Source organism: Limulus polyphemus, unplaced genomic scaffold (assembly GCF_000517525.1).
Source record: "Limulus polyphemus unplaced genomic scaffold, Limulus_polyphemus-2.1.2 Scaffold422, whole genome shotgun sequence".
In the NCBI taxonomy this organism is placed as follows: Eukaryota; Metazoa; Arthropoda; class Merostomata; order Xiphosura; family Limulidae; genus Limulus; species Limulus polyphemus.
In genome coordinates, this window is record NW_013666032.1 from 532,178 (window position 1) to 553,126 (window position 20,949).

The 20,949-nt window shown below is 30.0% G+C and overlaps 1 protein-coding gene across 2 annotated transcripts in view; it reads right to left on the reverse strand.

The window, feature by feature from the left end:
* Positions 1-904: 904 nt before the first annotated feature.
* Positions 905-20,949, reverse strand: part of LOC106458159 (lissencephaly-1 homolog) — a 41,736-nt gene continuing 21,691 nt past the window's right edge. For both annotated transcript variants that reach the window (XM_013917621.2, XM_022384302.1), the window contains exons 3-13: positions 19,960-20,038; positions 18,636-18,710; positions 15,347-15,553; positions 11,208-11,304; positions 8,418-8,489; positions 6,596-6,698; positions 5,766-5,862; positions 3,666-3,797; positions 2,903-3,004; positions 2,074-2,230; positions 905-1,410 (exon numbers count right to left, since the gene is read on the reverse strand). In XM_013917621.2, the coding sequence (XP_013773075.1) occupies positions 1,337-1,410; positions 2,074-2,230; positions 2,903-3,004; positions 3,666-3,797; positions 5,766-5,862; positions 6,596-6,698; positions 8,418-8,489; positions 11,208-11,304; positions 15,347-15,553; positions 18,636-18,710; positions 19,960-20,038 (1,195 nt within the window). In that variant the 3' untranslated portion in view covers positions 905-1,336. The remainder of the gene's footprint in view (positions 1,411-2,073; positions 2,231-2,902; positions 3,005-3,665; positions 3,798-5,765; positions 5,863-6,595; positions 6,699-8,417; positions 8,490-11,207; positions 11,305-15,346; positions 15,554-18,635; positions 18,711-19,959; positions 20,039-20,949) is intronic.

Here is a 20,949-nt window from a genome sequence, read left to right on the forward strand (position 1 = left end):
TCCACATACTCTTTTCTAATGCAAAACTCAAGAGGTCTGAGTGAGACACATCACACCTGCACCACGGAGATAGGTATATAGCTCTTTAAATTTACTAATGCAGAAACAGTTTTATTTTATTACATGTTCCACAGCTCACCCCCATAATGTTATGTTTCTTACAGTGAAATGGTAACACATACACAACATCTTGCTATATTTGGCATACAATACATTAACAAATGAACTGTTGGTGGCTAAAAATGCAGTTTATTCACTAACACCCCCTGAGTTTTAAGTAAATCATATCTTTGAAGCCAGAAAGTCATTAATCTGTATACCACAAAAATACTGCAAAAGATCGAAAACAGCCAATATCAGAATTAATGTTATATAGATTTAAATTTTCAGTTCACTAAATTCTGTAAAACTAGAAACCCCAAAACTGTCAAAACATACATTTGTACAAGTTAGTGACATTGTTACTTTACAATACTACTAATGATGAATAACAGTTCATTAATTTCAGTGCTTTCAGAAGATAAACCTTCCTTCTCCTCCTTTCTTTTTTCCTTTTTAAAGTCTAATGAAAACATTAATAAATATATTTTTTAGGAGTGCACAAGTCACAGAGGAATTCAGTTCAATGTATACAAAACATGGCATCTAAAATCTTGCTAATGATTTGTTGGTTATAAATAATTAATTATAATGCAATCTTATTTCATACATGATGTGCAAAAGCAAGTGGCACCGATATTATTTATTTGAAACAAGTTATAAATTGTGTTTTTAAGTACAACACAAGTGCCCTCTGAAGGCTAGTATCTGATATATTTCCCAACATTCTAATACTGATTATTGGAAATTGGGAGAGAAAGAGAAAAAAGTCACACTGCTGAAGTGGCTTGTTTGATATTTTATCAAGAATACCTAATGAAGTAGGACACTAGACACTAGAATTAAGTTCAGGTCACAGAATATATTCACTTTTGTTTTTCTTTTCTACAGGATAAACAGTTCTACAGACAACCTCAGTTTGGCAATGAATGTTTTTTGCACAATCTTTATAATTAAAATTACTGTAATACATATATCAAAGTTCCCGACTTCTTACAAAGCTGCTCTTTTTCAATTTCAATGTATTATTTCTTTCTTTCTCAATAAAACAAAAACTTCAAGACAGGACAAAATATTCACAAGGAAAGGGGGGGGGGGAACTTACGAGAAGAATAAATCAAAAATTTAGTTCTACTGAGATGTAAGAAGCTTGATTTACAGAAAATATCCACAATGAGTTCAGACTAAATGGAACACTTCTGCATTAAGATTTACAACTCAAACTTCTTAAACATGCTTAACGGCATTCCCACACTTTGACCGACTGATCTACGCTACCTGTGATTACATAAGGAGTATTCCTGTGGAAATCTGAAATTGAAAGGAATAGAATTACAAACATCTTATCTTTCCTCTTCTATTACTATTGTCTTGAGTGTATTTTCATGTTTATACAAACTAAAATTGTCCATAAATACATATAACTAATAGAAATTCTAGTTAACAGTGTTAGACTTCATGTTCATGGATTATAAAGTATTCTAACAGAGATATGCCTTTTTTGGTTCTGCTACACTTACTTAATGAGTTTACAATGTACATTAAATTTCAATAACACTGTTTTAAATGTTGTTGTATGGTATAACTAACTGAAGAACATAGTTAATTTTTAGAACCTCAATCTTCCACAACAGTTACAGTGTTGAGGAAACCTGTTTTTTGACACTATGGTTTTATAAAACTCACTGCCGGAAAACTTAGAATGTCTTTAGTTAACTCACCTAACATTTGTGCTCCATTTATTTTAATAAGTTTATATACTATGTGTGGTATGAGCTTTTTGTACACCAAATAAATACACAAGGCTACTTAACCCTAAACACCATCTAATAAAGATCATATGAATCATAAACAGCTCCAATGTTTCTTACCAACTACTGAAAAAGTTTTTAACTACTGTAAAAAACACTAGATACTGGGTCTAAAAGATGCACACACTAAATTAAAAAACAAGTCGACAAAATAAAATATTACCTAATGAGGTACAGAAGTGATTGTGGGCATCCAGGGTTTTCAAACAACGTTTGTTTTTAATATCCCACACTCTTAACGTTTTGTCATCTGAAGCACTGATGACATATTTGCCTCCTGGGTGAAACTTCATTTCTCTTACCCAATTGTCATGTCCAACCTATGACAGAGTTATTTGAATTCAAGATATTTCTTTTTATCAAGTAACTAGTGTCATGTATTTCTGTCATTGAAAAAAATAAAATCTACATAACTATGTGTACAACTTTAACACATCACATTACTTATGATATTAATTCCTGAGGGGTAGGGGGGGTTCACTTAAGCCTCAACTCTCAAAAAAACTTAATATTTAGAGTAGATTGTTTTTACCATATCTACATAAAATAATATCACTGAAATTTTTTCTAATCTTATATCACATTTTTGTTCATAAATTAAAACTAGTTAGATCAAAAACTGTACTCCATAAATTATCTTAAATTATACTTCTTGAGTTTGTTTTCATGAATTTGCAAACAAAGCTACACAAGTGTTATCTGTGCTACTTGTCCCTAATTTCAAATAGATAGACTTGATTAAATAGCTGGTCAACAACATCCACTGCCAATTCTTGAGCTACTCTAGTTAAATAGTGCGATTTGATTGCAGTATACTGAATTCTTCTGATTAATAAACTATGTTTCATTTATTTTCATAAAATATCACTGAATATGGAGGAAATGTTTTTCCATATCCCTCAAGAATTTTAATTTTTCTATTTAAACTCATTTATAGACTCTGATAAGTCAGTTTAATAGACAGCATTGATATAAAGAAATTATTTACAAACCAAAGTAAAAAGACATAGACCAGTGCTGATGTCCCACATCTTCAAAGTTTTATCTCGAGATCCAGACAACAAGAAAGGACCAGTTTTAGCACCTCTTTTGTTCTGTTGGATATATTTTCTATTAGTAATTTAATAGTATGTACTTTAAATATTAAATTATCTGTTTCTTCTCTTTCTACTAAATAAGTTTTTCATATTCAAGGTTAACTACAAATGTTATATTTTGCTTTACTAACTGTGATATTCAGTTTCAAAATCTCTAAAACAGTAAATACTAGTTGATTTCTATCTTAAGCTGAAAACTGAGAAGAAATTACAAATAGTAATTTCCTACTTTATTAATATTATCTTTTACAAGATCTGTTATGTTAAATGGCTTGTCTATGCTTTATAAAGATATTCAAACTGAAATGAAGACACATGATGCATGCTTTAATTCATGAATTACAGTACTTTTTATGGTGACTTGAAATTGGCATTAACATTTAGCATATTACAAGAAACAACATGTCATTTATTTCTCTGAAGCCAAGTTAGTTTTGGAGAATGATGTCATTAGGACAGACTTAATATTATTTACTTTTTCCCTATAAGAAATAGGAAAGGAAAGTTAACAAGTTTATACGTCTACTAGAATTAAAAAACTTAGAAATTCAATATATTCTTTAAAGATATTCTAACTATTAAATAAAAGACATTACCAATAAGAAATCAGAGATACTAATGATGTACTTGCCTTGTAAATTTAATTTAAAATACTTACATCAGCTCCAGCAGCCTCACTAACCATTGGAGTGGCATTCTCCGGAGCCCAAGCAATACACTCCACTACGTGGTCATGTTCACGAAGTTCCAGTTTACACTCTTTTGTAGTAACTACCCACACTCTTACAGTCTGAAAATATTGATGTATTTTTAACAGTGAAGAATTAGATACAAACTCTCTAGGCTAGATTTAAAGCCTGTCACCTTGTTTATCCTAGTTTGTACATTTATATTACTCTAGTAAATTCTAATAGTTTTGAATATTCTGTTCATTAATAAACAAAGAGTAAAGCAAGAAAATACTGTGAAACATGTAGATACCAAGTGCAACATCCTCACTGACAGTTCAAATTTGGACAAATACTCTAAATTAACAACTTGTCTAAGGGACTTGCTTTCAAATGTTCAAGATCATTTATAATTTAACACTCTCACAATGGGTTCACATATTTTAAATGACTTTGTAACCAACATGTAACCATGAAGGTAGAATATCTTCGAAAGTACTTAATGTAGCTTCACAAAATTTGGCAAGTTGTCAATAAACATTACAAATTCTTTGTAGACAAAAAATCTGATTTTTTAATTAAGTATTTTTACTAAAAATGTGTCCATAAACATATGGAGTCAGAGTATTGACTGCTCCCAGTGCAAAGTGATTTTCATGTTAATATTATAAATACTTTTCTTCATCTGAAAATCTTTAAATTTCATTTGCATAATCTCTAAAACTTACTAAATAAGTATCAAACATTCTTTTTCAGAAAAACTTTATATTTTATCTGTTATTTTCTCTACCATAACTATTGCCTGTAAACAATACATTTATCAATTTCTTAGAATTATTTGTCCATCCCAAAGTATAGGTTTATATTTGCTAACAAACTATCATCCCTTATAAATATAATAAATTCCCCTCTCTGTCAGTGGTTTTACTAAGTCTTTTGTTACCACCCTTTTGTAATGTCTGAACAATTTCTACTTGAGTAGTTCAGTTTTGAAAACAGCTAGAACTAACAGATAAAAATAAATGTATAGAAGAGGTAAGATATTCTATCTCTCTACTTCAACCATAGAATAAATACAGTGACTTCAGCATAATTTGTGATTTATTAAGACACTGGTTACCTGGAACTCCAGTATGGGTGAATAAAAAAATTCTAAGGTTATGATTACATCACTTAAGTTTGGTGTTCTTTTAATTCCCAAAAAATTTTGTGTGTTAAATTATACCTCTTTTGAAAGCTAAAATAATTTTATTCTTATAACATGATATTGGAAAAGGTTAGTAAGGTTTAGCGAGTTTGGTAACTGACAGCAAACTATTCAGATGTCTCAAGTCCTTTTTTTATTGAATATCTTTGTTTAGTTTATCAGATTCAAAAACATGATACCTAACATGTCACCAAAAAATTTGTCAGTTTTTTTTCTCTTGTATTTTATGATTTATATAAGTGGAAGTGGTGACAATAAAACATGAAAAGAAATATGGCAGTGAATATAAAGAACGTTGGAGGTAAAAAATAGAATTCTTTGATCATTAATAATACAAAAAAAATTAAATTCCATGACAAATGCAAATATTTTTATGTCTCACAAAACAATGTCTCACAGCAATATTTTGGAAATTTTACAAGCTAAAACAATATAGAAATACTAAATCAAATCATCTGAATTTTAATAAGTAGCAACTAGATACTATTTAGAGTTTGTACCAAGATTCATGCAGGGAGGGGGTATCAGTAACATCCCTCTTGTCAAGAAGGTATGTGGTCTTTATTAAAATAATACATTTCTAAAAATACAATAAGTGCACATGTTATAAGCAATTCATCATTTAAGTTGTTTTTTATGAGGTAAAACCATTTTAGTTGTTACCTACCAAAGTCCAAGATCATAAGCATGTAATTTTATGTTAATAATCCAAATATTTTTTTAAAAGATCAATAAAATAAGGCGTGACAGACATCACTAGTTAATATTTTAGAATACAAATGCAGCAGTTATCAGAAACAAGATTCATTTTCTGATGTTTTCAATTTAAGTTCATAATTTATCCATAAACACAACAGTTTTGAAATTAAAACAATTAATGTACCTGATCATTTGAACATGAAGCAATCAATGAGCCATCTTGGTTAACCCTCACCATTCTCACCCATTCCCTGTGACCTGTAAAGGTTTTGATACAATACCTGTGAAGAGAAAAATAAAATATTTCTTAATTAGTTCTTTTCAATTTCCTACAATACATTAGATTTTTTTTCAAATAAAATAAAACTTTCAGGAATCATCAACTCCAAAACTTTCAGAAGAATAACTTGATCGAAACACACGTGTCAACACACAACTCATAAGATTTTCTAGACAAGTGGTTCCAAACTTTATGTCTGCAGAAACATTCAGTGAAGAAAAAATGTATGATGATGTTAATCAAAAATATCTATAATTCTTTCTGGAGAACTATTTATATTATTAATTTCTATCATTTATACTACTAACAGTTCATAAGCCCTTTACAAAGACTGCCAATCTGTGGAGTGAAAATGGGTGGAAACCACTTTTCTAAACACAAACATTAACTCAGAACCTGTTTGAGACATTAAATCATTATAACTGAATGTGTGCCAGTTTTACAAATATCTGTGAAGATCTTGCCAATATTGTAAAGAAAATTTACAGAAGTGAAATGTGCAAAGTCATAAACAGAAGATTAAAAACATTTCATGCTTGACCAAAGAGTATAAGGGTACTTGTTCTAGAGAACATATTTTGTGTTTCACGGGTGCCAAAAAGAAAAGGCTCACAGCTTATTCATCTGCACTTCCAGAAATTCAAAAATGCTCCATAGTTTGCTTACTAGTGAAATACTTTTGGATGCTATTTGGGCAAACAATTCATTCAATAACTATTGCCTAAATCACTTACCCAGTAGCAACCTCCCACATTTTGATGGTTCTGTCTCTAGAACAGGACATTACATGATCACCACTAGGTGTGAAAGTCACAGAAGACACATTGTGGTCATGCCCTAAAGACAAAGTATTAGCATTTTAAATTAAGCCATAAAAAAGAGTTGGTTAGTTATTCAACCAAAAAATAAATAAATGAGGTTTCAAATTAAATAAGGTAAATTTTATATTACCGTAGTTTGCTTTCTTTATATATGTATACAAGTAAATAAAGTCTGTTGAACAATCATAACACTATTTTCATTTAAATTAGCACATTTCATAGTTCATGAATGCTAAAATGTATTTTTTAGAAAGCTCCTGTATAAACAAAAATGAACAAACTTCTTTTAAGCAGTATCTTCCTGAAACCTGCTACCATATTTCTCTATTATTAACCCTTAAACACCCAGATGTGACAATTTCACACAATCTCTTAATGGTTGCTTTTAATGCACTGTAAAATAAACTACTAGATGAAATTATTTGAAACTTGAGATGAACTTTCTAGAAAATATCAGATTCTGCAACATTTGTATGAATTTCCAGCTTTGAAATTCAAAAATACTAAAAATACTGTTTTGTAAAATCAATTTCTTTAACAAACCTTTAAAAATGATTAACTTTTGTAGATTTCAATTACATATCTTTATGTCTTCCAACATTTTTGTTTGTAAAACTATCCAATAAGATTTTTTATAAAACTGTAAATGTTGTCTTTTTTTTCAAAAAAAAAAAACTACAAACAATTTCACTGTGTTTATGACAACTCACCTACAATAAAGATAAAATCTTGACAATATCAATATTATAAACAAACTGACTTTTTTAATTGTTAAACATTAGGTTTTATTTTCATATATATGTTAGTTATATATATAGACACACACACACAAACATTGCTTTTTTTTTTATTCACTTCAAACAAGAGCTTGGCACATGGAGTCAGATGTAAATGCTACATAATAAACGGCAATCTTACCAGCAAAACAAATCTTGATAAGGTAGTGTAATATGATCTGACTAAGCCTAACAATTTTCAAACATATCTTGTTCAAGAAACACTCATATTTTACAATCATACTGCAATATCATAATTCAAATGAAATATAACATGATAAAGCAAGCTTTTCATAGGGTTTAGAAAAAATGTAAGACTATTTACAGGAGAAGTTGTTCACAAACATCTTATCTTCTATAAATATATTACCAAGCTAAACTTTTATCACTTCTCTATTTTCAACCAAATCGGAAGCCATATTTGCTAATACAGTTTAAAAGAAAAGAAAAATAGCTGGGGTATATGCAATTTACATAACACCATGATAACAAATGTTAAGAAAAAGTGAGTGACTAAACTCAATAAAACTAAATTTGAAATGAAGTTATATTGTTCAAATTGGCACCACTTTATTCCAGACTATTTGGATTTTCCTCCTATCAGTGTTGTACTGTACTAAAAAAAAAAATTTAAAAATTCACAACACTGTTTCTGTTCAGTTTGCTGATAATCAACCAAAAATCAAAATTTGCAATAAAAAAATTTATAAAATTAAAACCAATAAAACTTTTATTGAATACACTTCAGCACTAAACTATTTTTAAAAAATGTGTGAAATAACAACTACAAGTTTATTTTCTATAAATTTTTTAATTCAATTTTGCTCTCAGGCAACAGATGCATTCTGCCAGGCACCTATAGAGTTAACAGCCTTAGATACAACTAGTATGAAAAATTAAACATTTTAAATATGACTCAAAATGCAAAAGTATGAAAAAACAATAACAATAATTCCTACCATGCATTGTCTTGACACATTCATAGACTTGAAAATCCCAGAGCTTTATAGACATGTCAGCAGAGCATGAAACTGTAAAATACATCAGTAATTTTTATTCCAAGTATCTCTATACCTATCAAAATCTAATATGCTGTCTATATACAGGTTCACTAACTCTATAAGTGGAAAATTCATTTATATATATGTATCAAAAGATTTTAATAAAATGCCATTAACTTCTGATACTGTTTTATCTTTAAAAGGGTGTATATTTTTTTTTTTTTGCTTATCAGTACTTATTTCAGAATGTTTTCTTTAAGACTTCCCTCATCACTGCCTTATTGAATCAAAAATCAGTTCTAACTATTAAAACTCAAATAAATGGCTTCCAATTCACTTTTTAAACAACATTTCTAACAGTGGCATAGCCCATATATAATTGTAAATCCATGGTTTACGAACTACTTACCTTATTCACCAATTATGTCTCAAATATTAAACCAACAAAATTGTTCTACATGTAATTTTATGTTTTAAAAGGCATGTATATCTGGTAAACTCTACATTTATTTGTTGCTAACAACAATATGTGGCTAAAACATTTTTAAGGTTCAACATTAGCACAGTGCAAGTCATTCTTAATACTATGAAACACATACAAAATTAAAAATCAATTAAAAGATTTCATATTTTACATATAGTTTTGGCTCAAAAATGTGTGAAAATAACCAATAAATGCTTACTAAGAAACCATAAAGCTGTTAAAATTTCATCACTTCGCTCTGTTTTGATGGATAATTCTTAATTAGCTTTCGAAAAAAAAACCTGCAAAACTAATTAAAAATTCAGATTATAGATTATTTTTAGTGTAAAAAACTTTCTACTGACCTGAATATCTTTAACCAAAAAATTACTAGCTTAACCCTACGTGTAAACAAGGTCAAAAAGCACGTTACAGCCTTTTACAGTTACATTCAAAATTTAATTAAACAACTTTACTATCAATGCATGTCAATAAACTTGGAATTAAAACATAGTTTATAATTCAAATTTTTATATCATCCAAGTTTAATATCTTAATTTCAAAAGAAAATGTTAAAACTAATTATCAACCTTCACTCTTCTGTGTCATTTGACATCTGTATTTGATTTCTCCCTTTCAGAACTTTCTAGCATCACAAATAGGCTGCTGAGGCTTACAACAAATTATAAAACTACATATAATATAAAATTTCAACCTCCTTTCTTCTTGATTTGCTGAGATAGCAAGAGAAGCCCCTCCCACATTTCATGTAAATTATCACTCTACTTGTCAGTCAGACTTGTTTACAGCCAATAGAAAGTGCATATTATAATGTACAGAAATCTTAAGACCATTTGGGTATATATTTGGCAGTTAAAGACAATAGTTCATAAGAAAAGCTTGATGTGTATTGAATAGTCATTGCTCTTAGCAGTAACACAAATTTAACCTATTTGCAGTTTAGTTAGAAAGCCAGATAAATTATACTAGTTTTGAGACATTCTATTCTAATGTTTGATATGTTTTTTGTGTTCTAAAATACATATATGAAAGCTAAATGAATTATTTTTTGGACAACCAACACAGAAGGAAAAAAAAAGTAGGTTTACTGAAGCACAGCATCGATGTGAAAACATACCTCAATAACTGCTTAATTTCTTGTTTTTATATATATATAATTTTTATTTATTGTTATTTTTGTTTTTCACGAAAGTAACAAAAATGCAAAAGTTAAAAACTTCTTAGGTTAGGTAACAAAAATAAGATAATTGAAACTTTTACGAGCTTAGGAACTTGAGCTCTAAGAGTTTGTGTGCTCAAACTATATGTGACTTAATTGTTTAGTTTATTTTATCTGTGGGGGAAACTGATATTAGATATATGTGATTTACTGCTTTTTATGGAGTATTTGTTTGTTAAGCACAAAGAAACACAATAGGCTATCTGTACTCTGCCCACCAAGAGCATCAAAATCAGTTTTTAGCATTACAAACCTTCAGGTTTACCACTGAGTCACTAGGGGGCTTCTTGGACTAATAAACAGGTTTCCTGGAACAAAGTCCAGTCCTCAGTGGGGCAGCAGTAAGTTTACAAACTTACAATGCTAAAATCCAGAGTTTGATTCCTCATGGTGGACAGTGATGCAAGCAGCCTATTGTGTAATTTTCCACTGAAACAAACAAAAGCAAAGTCTGGCAATAAAACTAAAAGAAAACAAATATGAAAAAGTTAACAGTTGAAAGTGTGAAGATAATTAAATCAAAAATCTAGCAACAAATGGTGCATTTAAAATAGAAAAAATGGATTATTCATTTCATATCATATTTTTCAACTTTTCATTTTTCACTGTATGTTGGAGAATTCACTAGTTGGCTGTAGGGTAGAGAAAATAACAGATAAAATATGAAGTTTTATTGAAAAAACTTTAGATATTTATTTAGAATGTTTTAGAGATTATGGAAATGAAATGTAAAACAGTTAAATGAAAATAAGTATTTCTATTCTTAATATGTGAAAAATTACATTTCATTCTTTTTACTGTAAAAGTTTTGTGAATTCACAAACACTTCTTTAGTAGAAATAGTTTATTTACAAAATCTGATTTTTTTCACACAATAGACTTTTAATGTTTACTAAAACCTTTGCAAATTATGAAGAAATGCTTAGTAAATTCAGAGTTATAGTATGTATATTTTTATATTTTCAAGGTGGATGAAACTGAAAGACTTAAAAAAAGGTGATATTTCTAAACAACTAACTTATAAATATCTAATAGTACTTCATACCTAACCACTTTCCAGTGTGATCAAATGCAATATCTTGAACTGAGTCTGTGTGGCCCTTCATAGTTTTCTCGTAATCTCCCGTTTCATAATCCCATACCTGAAAAGCAAGGTAAAATTAAATTCCATAGGCAACATTCATTACATTTTGGAATGGAATTAAGCTTGATATTAAAATAAAAAACAACAACATTGACAATACAAAGAGGGTAAAGTATGTTATATTAAAAACATTTTGGAGTCACATCGCATCATTACAGTCCATGTCATCAAGTCCAGTCATGCTCTCTCTATTTGATTATTATACACCTTAGTAATAGTCCTGCAGCATAGGTTACATTGCTAAAGGCTCCATTGTAAGGCTGTCATATCCAAAGCACACCATGCTAGCTTTCCATGATCCATCTAGTGTATAAGAATGAAGATTTCCCAGCACTTGTTAGAATATACAGAAATCTATAACCACTGTGTCTGGTGACTTGATGCTTGGTCTTTATGTGGAATAACATGACTACCAATTTGATGGTTGAATGTGTAGTATGACTGGAATCTCTGTCTTAGTGAACCCATACCTTGTTGGCAATGCCTCCAAATAGGAATCCCTCTTGATTATCTTGCATAATGTTGCCTGGGGCTTGTTATCTTCTTGGATTCTCATAAGTTGATCCGATCCATATTCTTTTGTTTTCCAATACCATTAAGTGTAAGGGATATTACCATCTTGGATATTCTACATCTCAAATCTGAATACATATATATAATCTGAGTGTATTAATGTTTTGCGCTAGAGAGCTGTTATACACCCTTACCAATTGCATCACACTATCTACAAAATACTCAAAAACTTCAACATGTTTTTCTGATACTTACAGCTCAGGTGACTTGCTGTTTTTATATTACAACATATTCAACCATGCAGATTGCAAGTACTGATTCTTCATCATAAATCAAACTTAAGAGGGCATACACAAGTACTAATTCTAACATGGTGAATAAACAGATGATAGAATTAAAGAACTAATCCACATAAAAACAATAATACAAAGATAAGACCAAATTTATTGGAACAAGTCCTTTTCCAACTCTTGTGAACACAAAGGATAATAACAACACATCATGATAAAGTAATTAAAATGAAATACATAAATAGCATAAAAAGATAACCACTCTTAAAAGTGTTCAATATCTACAACCAAGCAGAATAAAGATTAACCACAAAATTATCACAGAGCAACATCTGTTCTTTATCCAGTTTATTTATAGCAAAGGTAAGACAGTAGTTACAAAGCTAAGACTACAGCACTAACAAATTTAAGACAATTTATATCAGAATAGCCCTAACACAGTCAGGACTAGTCATTGCTTAGGTAACACTAACAAGCCTAAGATTTCTGTAAACCAAGACACTGTTAACATATTAAAAACCACTAAACAAAGACAGCATCACTAAAAGTAGGGTTGTCTCAACAGATTACACTGAACCAAGATGATTATAACAAAATTAGGACTCCAAATAACTAAAATAGCAGTAAACAAAGCTTGCATATAGGACTACATTTAACTGCAAAGAGCTCAGTACCTTAAAACTATTATGAAAATGAAAAATCAGCAAGTCACTATATAATCACAGCCCCAGTAGAATGCCACGTATCAGAACTATATTTTTTATATTACTTGCCATTTTATAACATAAGTAATATGATTCCACCAAAAACTTATCACTTTCATGAAAGATATGTAACACCCCTTCCTGCCACAATATACTCAAATCATAAAGATGTGTTCAGATTAGGAATTTAAAGTTTATGAGACTTAATGGTATTGAAAACAAAGGAATATGAATCAACTTGGGCATAAGGCCCATCCAAAGAGAGTTATGCAACAATCTGTACCCCAGTCTTGGTAAGCAAAATGCAGCATCATGTAAACAAGTGAAACTTCATAAACATAAAAATCAGTGGCAAAAGCCATCCACAGGCCTGAAGCAACATAATCAAGAAGGATCTCCAACTGGAAAGTGACACAAGTAATGTAATCATAAGTTGCTTCCATGATATATATGTTGCATATGTTAAGCAACTGGAGAGTAAAACAAATATTCATTCTTTTCCATATAAAACATATTGGTCAATTCACCAAATACACACCCTATGGATTTCTATGCAATAGAACAACTGAAAAAAGGCACTGAGAAAATACTGTACTCCCACACTATATGGATTATGGAGAGCATGCAGGAAGGAGTGGTATGGTTTGGACATAGTAACCTTACAACTGAGCGTTTTGCAATGGAACTTTCACTACAGAGCTATTGTCAAGATGTGCAATTGTCATATAGAGGATAACTGGATGTGGCATCATGAGCTTTAACAATGTGATGAGGCTCCAAAATCCTGGTAGCATTCTCAACCTCTGAGTATAGCATCAAAAATGCTAGTACTACTCTACATAAAACAGTAATAATAAAACTACATGTATAACTATTCTTAGCCACAACAGTATGAGCAAATCTAGGACTACTCTTATCTAAGATAGCATTAACAAAGGTAGGACTGAAAAAATGTTTATTACCATGTAAATAGAGTATTATTTGTATGGTTACAATATGGTGTCACATTAACCTGGTTAAACATTGTAATCATGCAAATAATACTATTTTTAACTGATAATAAACAAGTTTTTAATATATATATATACATAAGTACTTCCTTTGATTATAAAAGTAGGACTATTAAAAATTCAAGACAGTTATAACAAACTTAAGCCTAGTCTGAACCATTAAAGCAACAACAAATCCACAATAATCATAACTAAGGTGGCAGAAAATAAAACTAGGACTACTTTCAGGCAAGATATCACTAAAACAAAAACAAAGTTAGGGTTCCTCTTAATCAAAATACAGATAGAACCTACAAACTCAGTGATAAAACATTAAAACTACTCTCAAATAAAATCACCAATTACTAATCTACTTTACTCTTCACCAAGGTATTAATTTTTGATAAATTCAGCACTAAGTCATCTTAGCCAAAATAACACTAACAGTTGAAGTGTGAAAGTTAATAGTTCCAATCAGTTGTATTATGTATGAGACTTATTCATTCACTTATTCTTGATATGTTTAACAAATAATCAATGTTCTGAATTTTCCAGTTGGCTATTGCTCTAAACTTTTTTTTTTTATATAGGCAAAGCAAGAGCATTTCTACTTCATTGCTTTACTATATTTACCTTTCAGGTAGTTCAAAGGTCAAATAACTCAAAAAGAAAAAGTTTGATAGTTAAGTAAAAGTAGAGGAAATGTGCTTTATTCCCAATGAATCTGTTTTCTTTATCATATTGACAACCTACAACTAATGTCATTATTTTTTATATATTTCAATATTCATTCATTTTTTCCCTTTTGTTAAGTAGAGCTATTATGCCATTTTAGACTAATGTTAAAAAATACCCAGTTTTCTTTTCCTCTATTTGAGATGATATTTTTTTTTCACACCTAACAAAACTGGATAAAATTTTCCTTGATTTTCTTAAAACTTTTAAAAAGTTAACTGGCTAAGACAAAACTTCCCAGCAGCAATAATAAAATTGCCTAAAAGTTCTAAATATATTGATTAACAGTGAGACTAACTTATTTTTATCCTTAAAATATCACAAAGGTGTGTTTGGTTGTTTGAGAGCACAAGTCTTTCTTTGTGCTTTATTGTATTATACTTATCACCTACATAAGCAAATAAGGTTGTTGTTTTTTAACTCTACTCATACTGGCATTTTAAACTAAAATAATTTAATACAATGTTAACAAATGTCTTTCATAATAATTGTAACAGTATCTTTTGGCAGAATGATATGAATAAAGTATGTAACTTCCAAAAACAATTTACATGCTTCTAAAATTTTTACATAAAAATTTGAAAAAAAAAAGTGTATGAAAGCATAAACATTTTACTTTGCCAGAAGACAACTATATAAAAAAGGGAAGCATCAGGGAAAAGCTCTGCTATTCTTTGACAATGAATTGTTTTAACCATAAAACACCAGGTAGCCTAACCATAGGTGAAGTGTAATGATTGTTTACCTGAACAGTACAATATTTCCTACAAAAACCCACAGCAAGATATACAATTGGAAAGATTAAGTACCTTTATTGTTGCATCTTCACTAGATGATACCAGTAGACTAAACACAGGATGAAAAATTACTCTGGTCACGGGAGCTCGATGTCCAGTTAGAATATACCTTGCAGGTGGCCGTGGGATCCATTCTGAAGGAGATCTTTTCTCTCGAGTTGGAGCTCCAGTAATGTACTCTTTCTCAGCTTCAACCAATTTGGACTCCAAATCCATAACCTACAGAATATTCATGGATATTTTGTGTTAATAATGTATTGTAGACATCAACTTATTTTGAATTACCTTAAGTGTTTATAGATTTACACATCCTTTTCTTTTTATTATTTCTATTTTAATTAGAATGAAAAACATATTTTCAAAAAATTTATTATACACTAATTATTTCAACCTAATGACTTTAGTAAAGGCTACAACTTAATATCGAGAAAATTGTTGTAACAATCAATATAATCACATGACGTAATGTCATTTACAGCATTCGCAATTAAGTCTTAACAAAGACAAAACATCAGATGCTTTACCTGGCATACAGTTACACAAGATTTTAATACTTTCTTTCCTAATGATTCAATACTGCCAGTTAGAAAATTTTTTTATGATTTAATCTACATGTAAATGACCATCTAATGATTGCATTTTTTATAGCTAGTATTTCAATTGTTTCTTAAAAACATTATTTATTACAGTAACAGTTTTCTGTTATCAATAACTGATATAAAATATACTTCTACATTATTATTCAAGAGCATCCTTTCTTTAATATTTTTAACATCATGTCTGTTTTGAAAACAACCTAATTATTTTGAATAATATGATCACTAAATTGTATATTTTCATACAGGAAGTAATTTAACCAGGCTTCTGAGTAGTATTAGACTAAGAGAAAGGCAAACCATTATTTAACAAAAGTTTGTTCCCAATTACAAATAGTGAATCGTTTGGCCAACTGTCATCAAACTCTCAGAGCCCTGCCATGAAGTGACACAGGGGGGTTTGATGTTTGGATCCGACCATTTAGGTCTTCTCCGTGCATTGAATGGGTTTGACAGCTAATAAAAAATAGGGAGAATAGGGTTGTCCTCATACGCAAGTAAAATTTCAATTTAAAAAATTCTATAGCTCTCACACCCTAATTTTTAACAATGTACAAATAAAATATTAAACATCAAACTTCATCCAGTTGGGACTATATTTAGAGGTTGCTCAATGGCGTTGAAGTTCCAGACAGTAGTGGCCTGGTATTGTATGTACTATGTGATATAAAAACATATCTATTATAAATGATCTATTTAAAGTACATTATTACATTATTGCATGTACAATAGTATAATTATGTAGATATATTTCTTTGTTATTTTGGTGTGGTTATTATTTCTACTTTGATGTTAAGAAAGCTTCTTCTATGATCCTGCACAACTTGATTCTTTCTTTGTTATGATAGCATTTTCTCCTCAATAAGGGCCAAACTCCTTTCACCATTGTCATAACCACCTTCAAATGTTGAACTGTCTGTAGTGCCTCCCTGTAGTCCTCTCTGACCTCCCATAATTTGGGGTCATAATCCAGAAATAAAGAAGGAATTTTAAGGCACCAGAAAAAGTCTGTAGTGTTCTTTATGACTAAATCTTCAATCGACATGTCTGCAGACTTCCTGATTTTCAGCTGTATGTGATTTGGGGGTTCATCCATGCCTTCCTTCGCATTTAGTGCCTAACAATTGCTCCTGCACATCATGACCAAGGCTGTAAGTTATGGTGGAAAGGACAAATGTTGCCTTTCTGTAACTCAACTTGGTTCTCTTTATAGCTGATGCTAAATCAAGAAAGATATTTCTTCTTGTCCTCTTTTTAAATTTAGAAGATGATGATGATTCTCTCATTGCTCCTCTATCCTTATCACTGTTATTGGTACTGCAACAACTAACCTCATTATCACTGCTATGGGATGATTCCCAACAAGTGACAGATCTGCTGATTTTGCTCTGCACAATGTTTCCTGTCCATACCTGCTTCACTTCTTTTCTTAGCCCTCGATTCTTTTAAAGAACCTTATGTACCTGGCCAATGCACCCATAACGTCTTCTTTCTCTCTGAGAAAGAAGAAAGTCCTTGTCTTCTGGGATTTTGATCAGAGTCAGGGCATCCATATGAATGATGTCAAGGAGGTCATACAGATTACTGACAAACTCTGCTTCATTAGCTCACTGTGTTTCAGTTCTCCTTTTTGAATTTTTCTTTAGCTTTGTTTTATTTTTCAGAAAAGCTTCTCCAGTTTGATAAGATCGTGTTTTGGATGCATTGGAATTTGAACCTTTTTCCAAAAAGCAGCAGTCTCCCTAGTCATAACCTTTGAACTTTCATGAACTGTTTTCTTTAATGTTTTGTGATGGTAGAAAAACACATACAACACTTTGCTATTTAAAAGTAATTTGCTTCCAGTTAGTTCAGTTCCTTCTGAACCAAGCAGCCAAAGTGTAGTCTTATTTCTTTTTGCAGTATCCATTTGCAATGATACACTGGTACAGTGCCAGCTGAAATGATACAGAAGAATCTGCTTACCATCACAGAAATTCTAGAAACTGTCATGTCATACAGAATATTTTCCAGAAGTAAAAAGTGACAGCAAGGATTATTCATATATGGAATGTTTTTGAGAATTCTGAATAATGTGGAATACTCCAGAATATGCTACAACATTCCAGAATAATTTAGAACCTTCCAGAATTATTCAGAATATTCTAGAACAATCTAGAATATTCAGAATATGTAGATATAATGCCAGATACAAGGTAAAATATCATCTGCCTTGACCAACCCCTTAATATTATTCAATATAGGTAAAATTTGGTGTATTACTTATTTATACATTGGAGCACAATTAAAGGGGGGGGGGTGTAAATCAAAACTTCGAAAATAAAGACTCCCCCCTCCCTAATGGAGACAACACTTTTTGTAAAATAGCAAGTGTTTGAAAATACAAGTGAAGGAGAGAAAAAACATAGTCATTATTTTGGGAAAATTATCTTCAATGATTTCTATGCCGAGCTTGACACCATTTACTGTAACACTGACAATGTGTTTCTTTTTTCCCTCATACAGTGATTTTTGTCATTTCTTTCTATTTGCAATTTCTATTTCATTTTACCTTCATTTGTTTATTACTTACATTTGGATATAAGCAAGCATACTTTCTACTTCACTTCAATCAGTAGTCAGATATTTTCATATTTGAAAGAATAGTTCTTTACTTTCTTTTCTGACTTTATAAAAATTTATACCAAGAAAAGTACTACTCATACCTTCTTTTGTAACCTTATGACTGAAGTCCATTTCTTTTCTAAAAGTCCAACATATTTCTTATCTATTTCTCCAGGCTGGAAAACAATAAAAAATAATGATTAAGACTTTCTATACTAAATAAAATAAAAAAGTATTATAATATCCTCAAAGAGGTGAGTTACCCATAACAGAATAATGTTTATTTCATAAAGTGTAAAAAAAAAGTAGCAATTAGTACATTTGTCAAACTGGAATAACAGAAAAAAAGATGTTTAAATTACATTAACCGTGAACGTGACAAATTATTTTAGTGCCACACACTTAAACCAATTTGTTAACACCAATTATTTTAGATATCGAAAGGGTATTTAAATCTTCAGTACACAGACAAATAATAGAAATTTAGTATACTGAATAATGATTTTCTCTATGTCATTAGCATCAAAAATCTGATCAAAGTATTTTACACCAGTAATTCTTCACTTACAGTATCTACAGATTACTACCAACAAATTTTTATTTTTGATATTTCAAATTTCTAAGGGTGGATCTTTAATCCATAAAAAAATTTCTGTATATACTTCTAATTTTGTTATATTTATTATGTGTGTTATATATCAAATCTTAATTTTCAATTTGTTTCTTTTTTAAATGCTTTTTGTAGTGAAGAAATTTTATATTTTAAAAGTGCTTGGGTTATCAAATTCAATTGTAATATTTTATGATCTGATGATTTAAGCTCAGTAGATTGATGGATATGCAAGTGATAAACTTTATTTTGAAAACGTATTTTGTAATAGAAGTGGTTACTGAAACTAGATTCATATGGTTCTATAAATAACAACATGTAACAATGAATGCATATTTTGATAGGCTCATATTTTTAAGATGTGAGAAGTATATAAGCAACAATGGTTTTTTTTCCAGATGTCTATGTTAGACTAGTAATAGACTAGACTTGAAAGAAAAATCTGACTAATATTAACATAAAGAGCAAGGCAGATGAAATTTTGTGCATGATCCAAAGCTTTTTGAACAAGTATGTATGTATGTATGTATGTATGTATGTATGTATGTATGTATGTGTGTGTGTATGTATGTATGTATGTGTGTGTGTATGTATGTGTGTGTGTGTGTGTGTGTGTGTGTTATACACACACACACACACACACACTAAGATTCTAAGGCAATGTTGCAAGAGTAGTGACATGCTATAACCATCTAATCCGATTTATCATTATTACACAAACTAGTCAGTAATAAAACTAATAAAAGCCCCCACTACTGAATAACATTTGTTATAACTATCATGACAGGTGAAAACAAAAAAAAACATAACCTTACCATATCTGCTTCCTTTTTCAGACTTTCTAAGGTTTCCATATATCCACTTGCAGCTAAGTAGTCTGCAATGGCTTTATTTCTGTCAGAAAAAAAGAAGCCTTACTTTTAGTACAGAGAAAGTACACAAGTATGCTTCTTAGAAATTATAGATTTAAAAGTTAGCTTTATCTTACCCTTCTCAAGGAACATTTTAATAGAAGAAATGCATTACTATTGCTAAATTAGATCTAGGTATCATTGGGTTTTTATTAACTTGTTGTTTAGTTAATCTAAGAAATAATACTGATCAACAGCATTTGTAACCTTTCCAAATATTCAACATTTTAATAAAACTATTTCAAAATGTGTGTGGTTAACTAAATTATTTCTTTCTTTACTGATATCAAAACTTAACTCAATGTCATTGATTCATTCTGTCTTGAATACAACTTAACTCAATGTCATTGATTCATTCGGTCTTGAATACAACTTAACTCAATGTCATTGATTCATTCGGTCTTCAATACTTTGACCTATAAAATTATAAACAACAAAGGTGGTATACTGTGTAAGAAACAAAATAAAACTAGAGTATACATTTCAGTAAGTGGAGCTTTGAAGATTTCCTAATAATGCCAGACAACTGTTAGTTTTTGAGCTTCTGAATATGAATTTTTCTATCCTAGATGGAGAAACTAGTTATTGTAGGAAAATATAACACTCAAAACATAAAATCTTATATGAATGATACAAACTGAACATGAAACAGACAGCACATAATCTTTTTATAAACCAAAGTTATATAGTTATTTAAATGACAACTTTAAAATCTGAAAAAGAAAATTCCACAGTAGCAAAGTAATGCACAAAATACCAATAAATGAAACTAGAATCCATATATAGCAAGTGAAACAGTTAGCTATCTGATTCACTCATCCTAAACAAAAAGTTTAGTATATAGTAACAATAATATCAGCTAAAATGATTATCACATTTGCCCAGTGTTTGTTT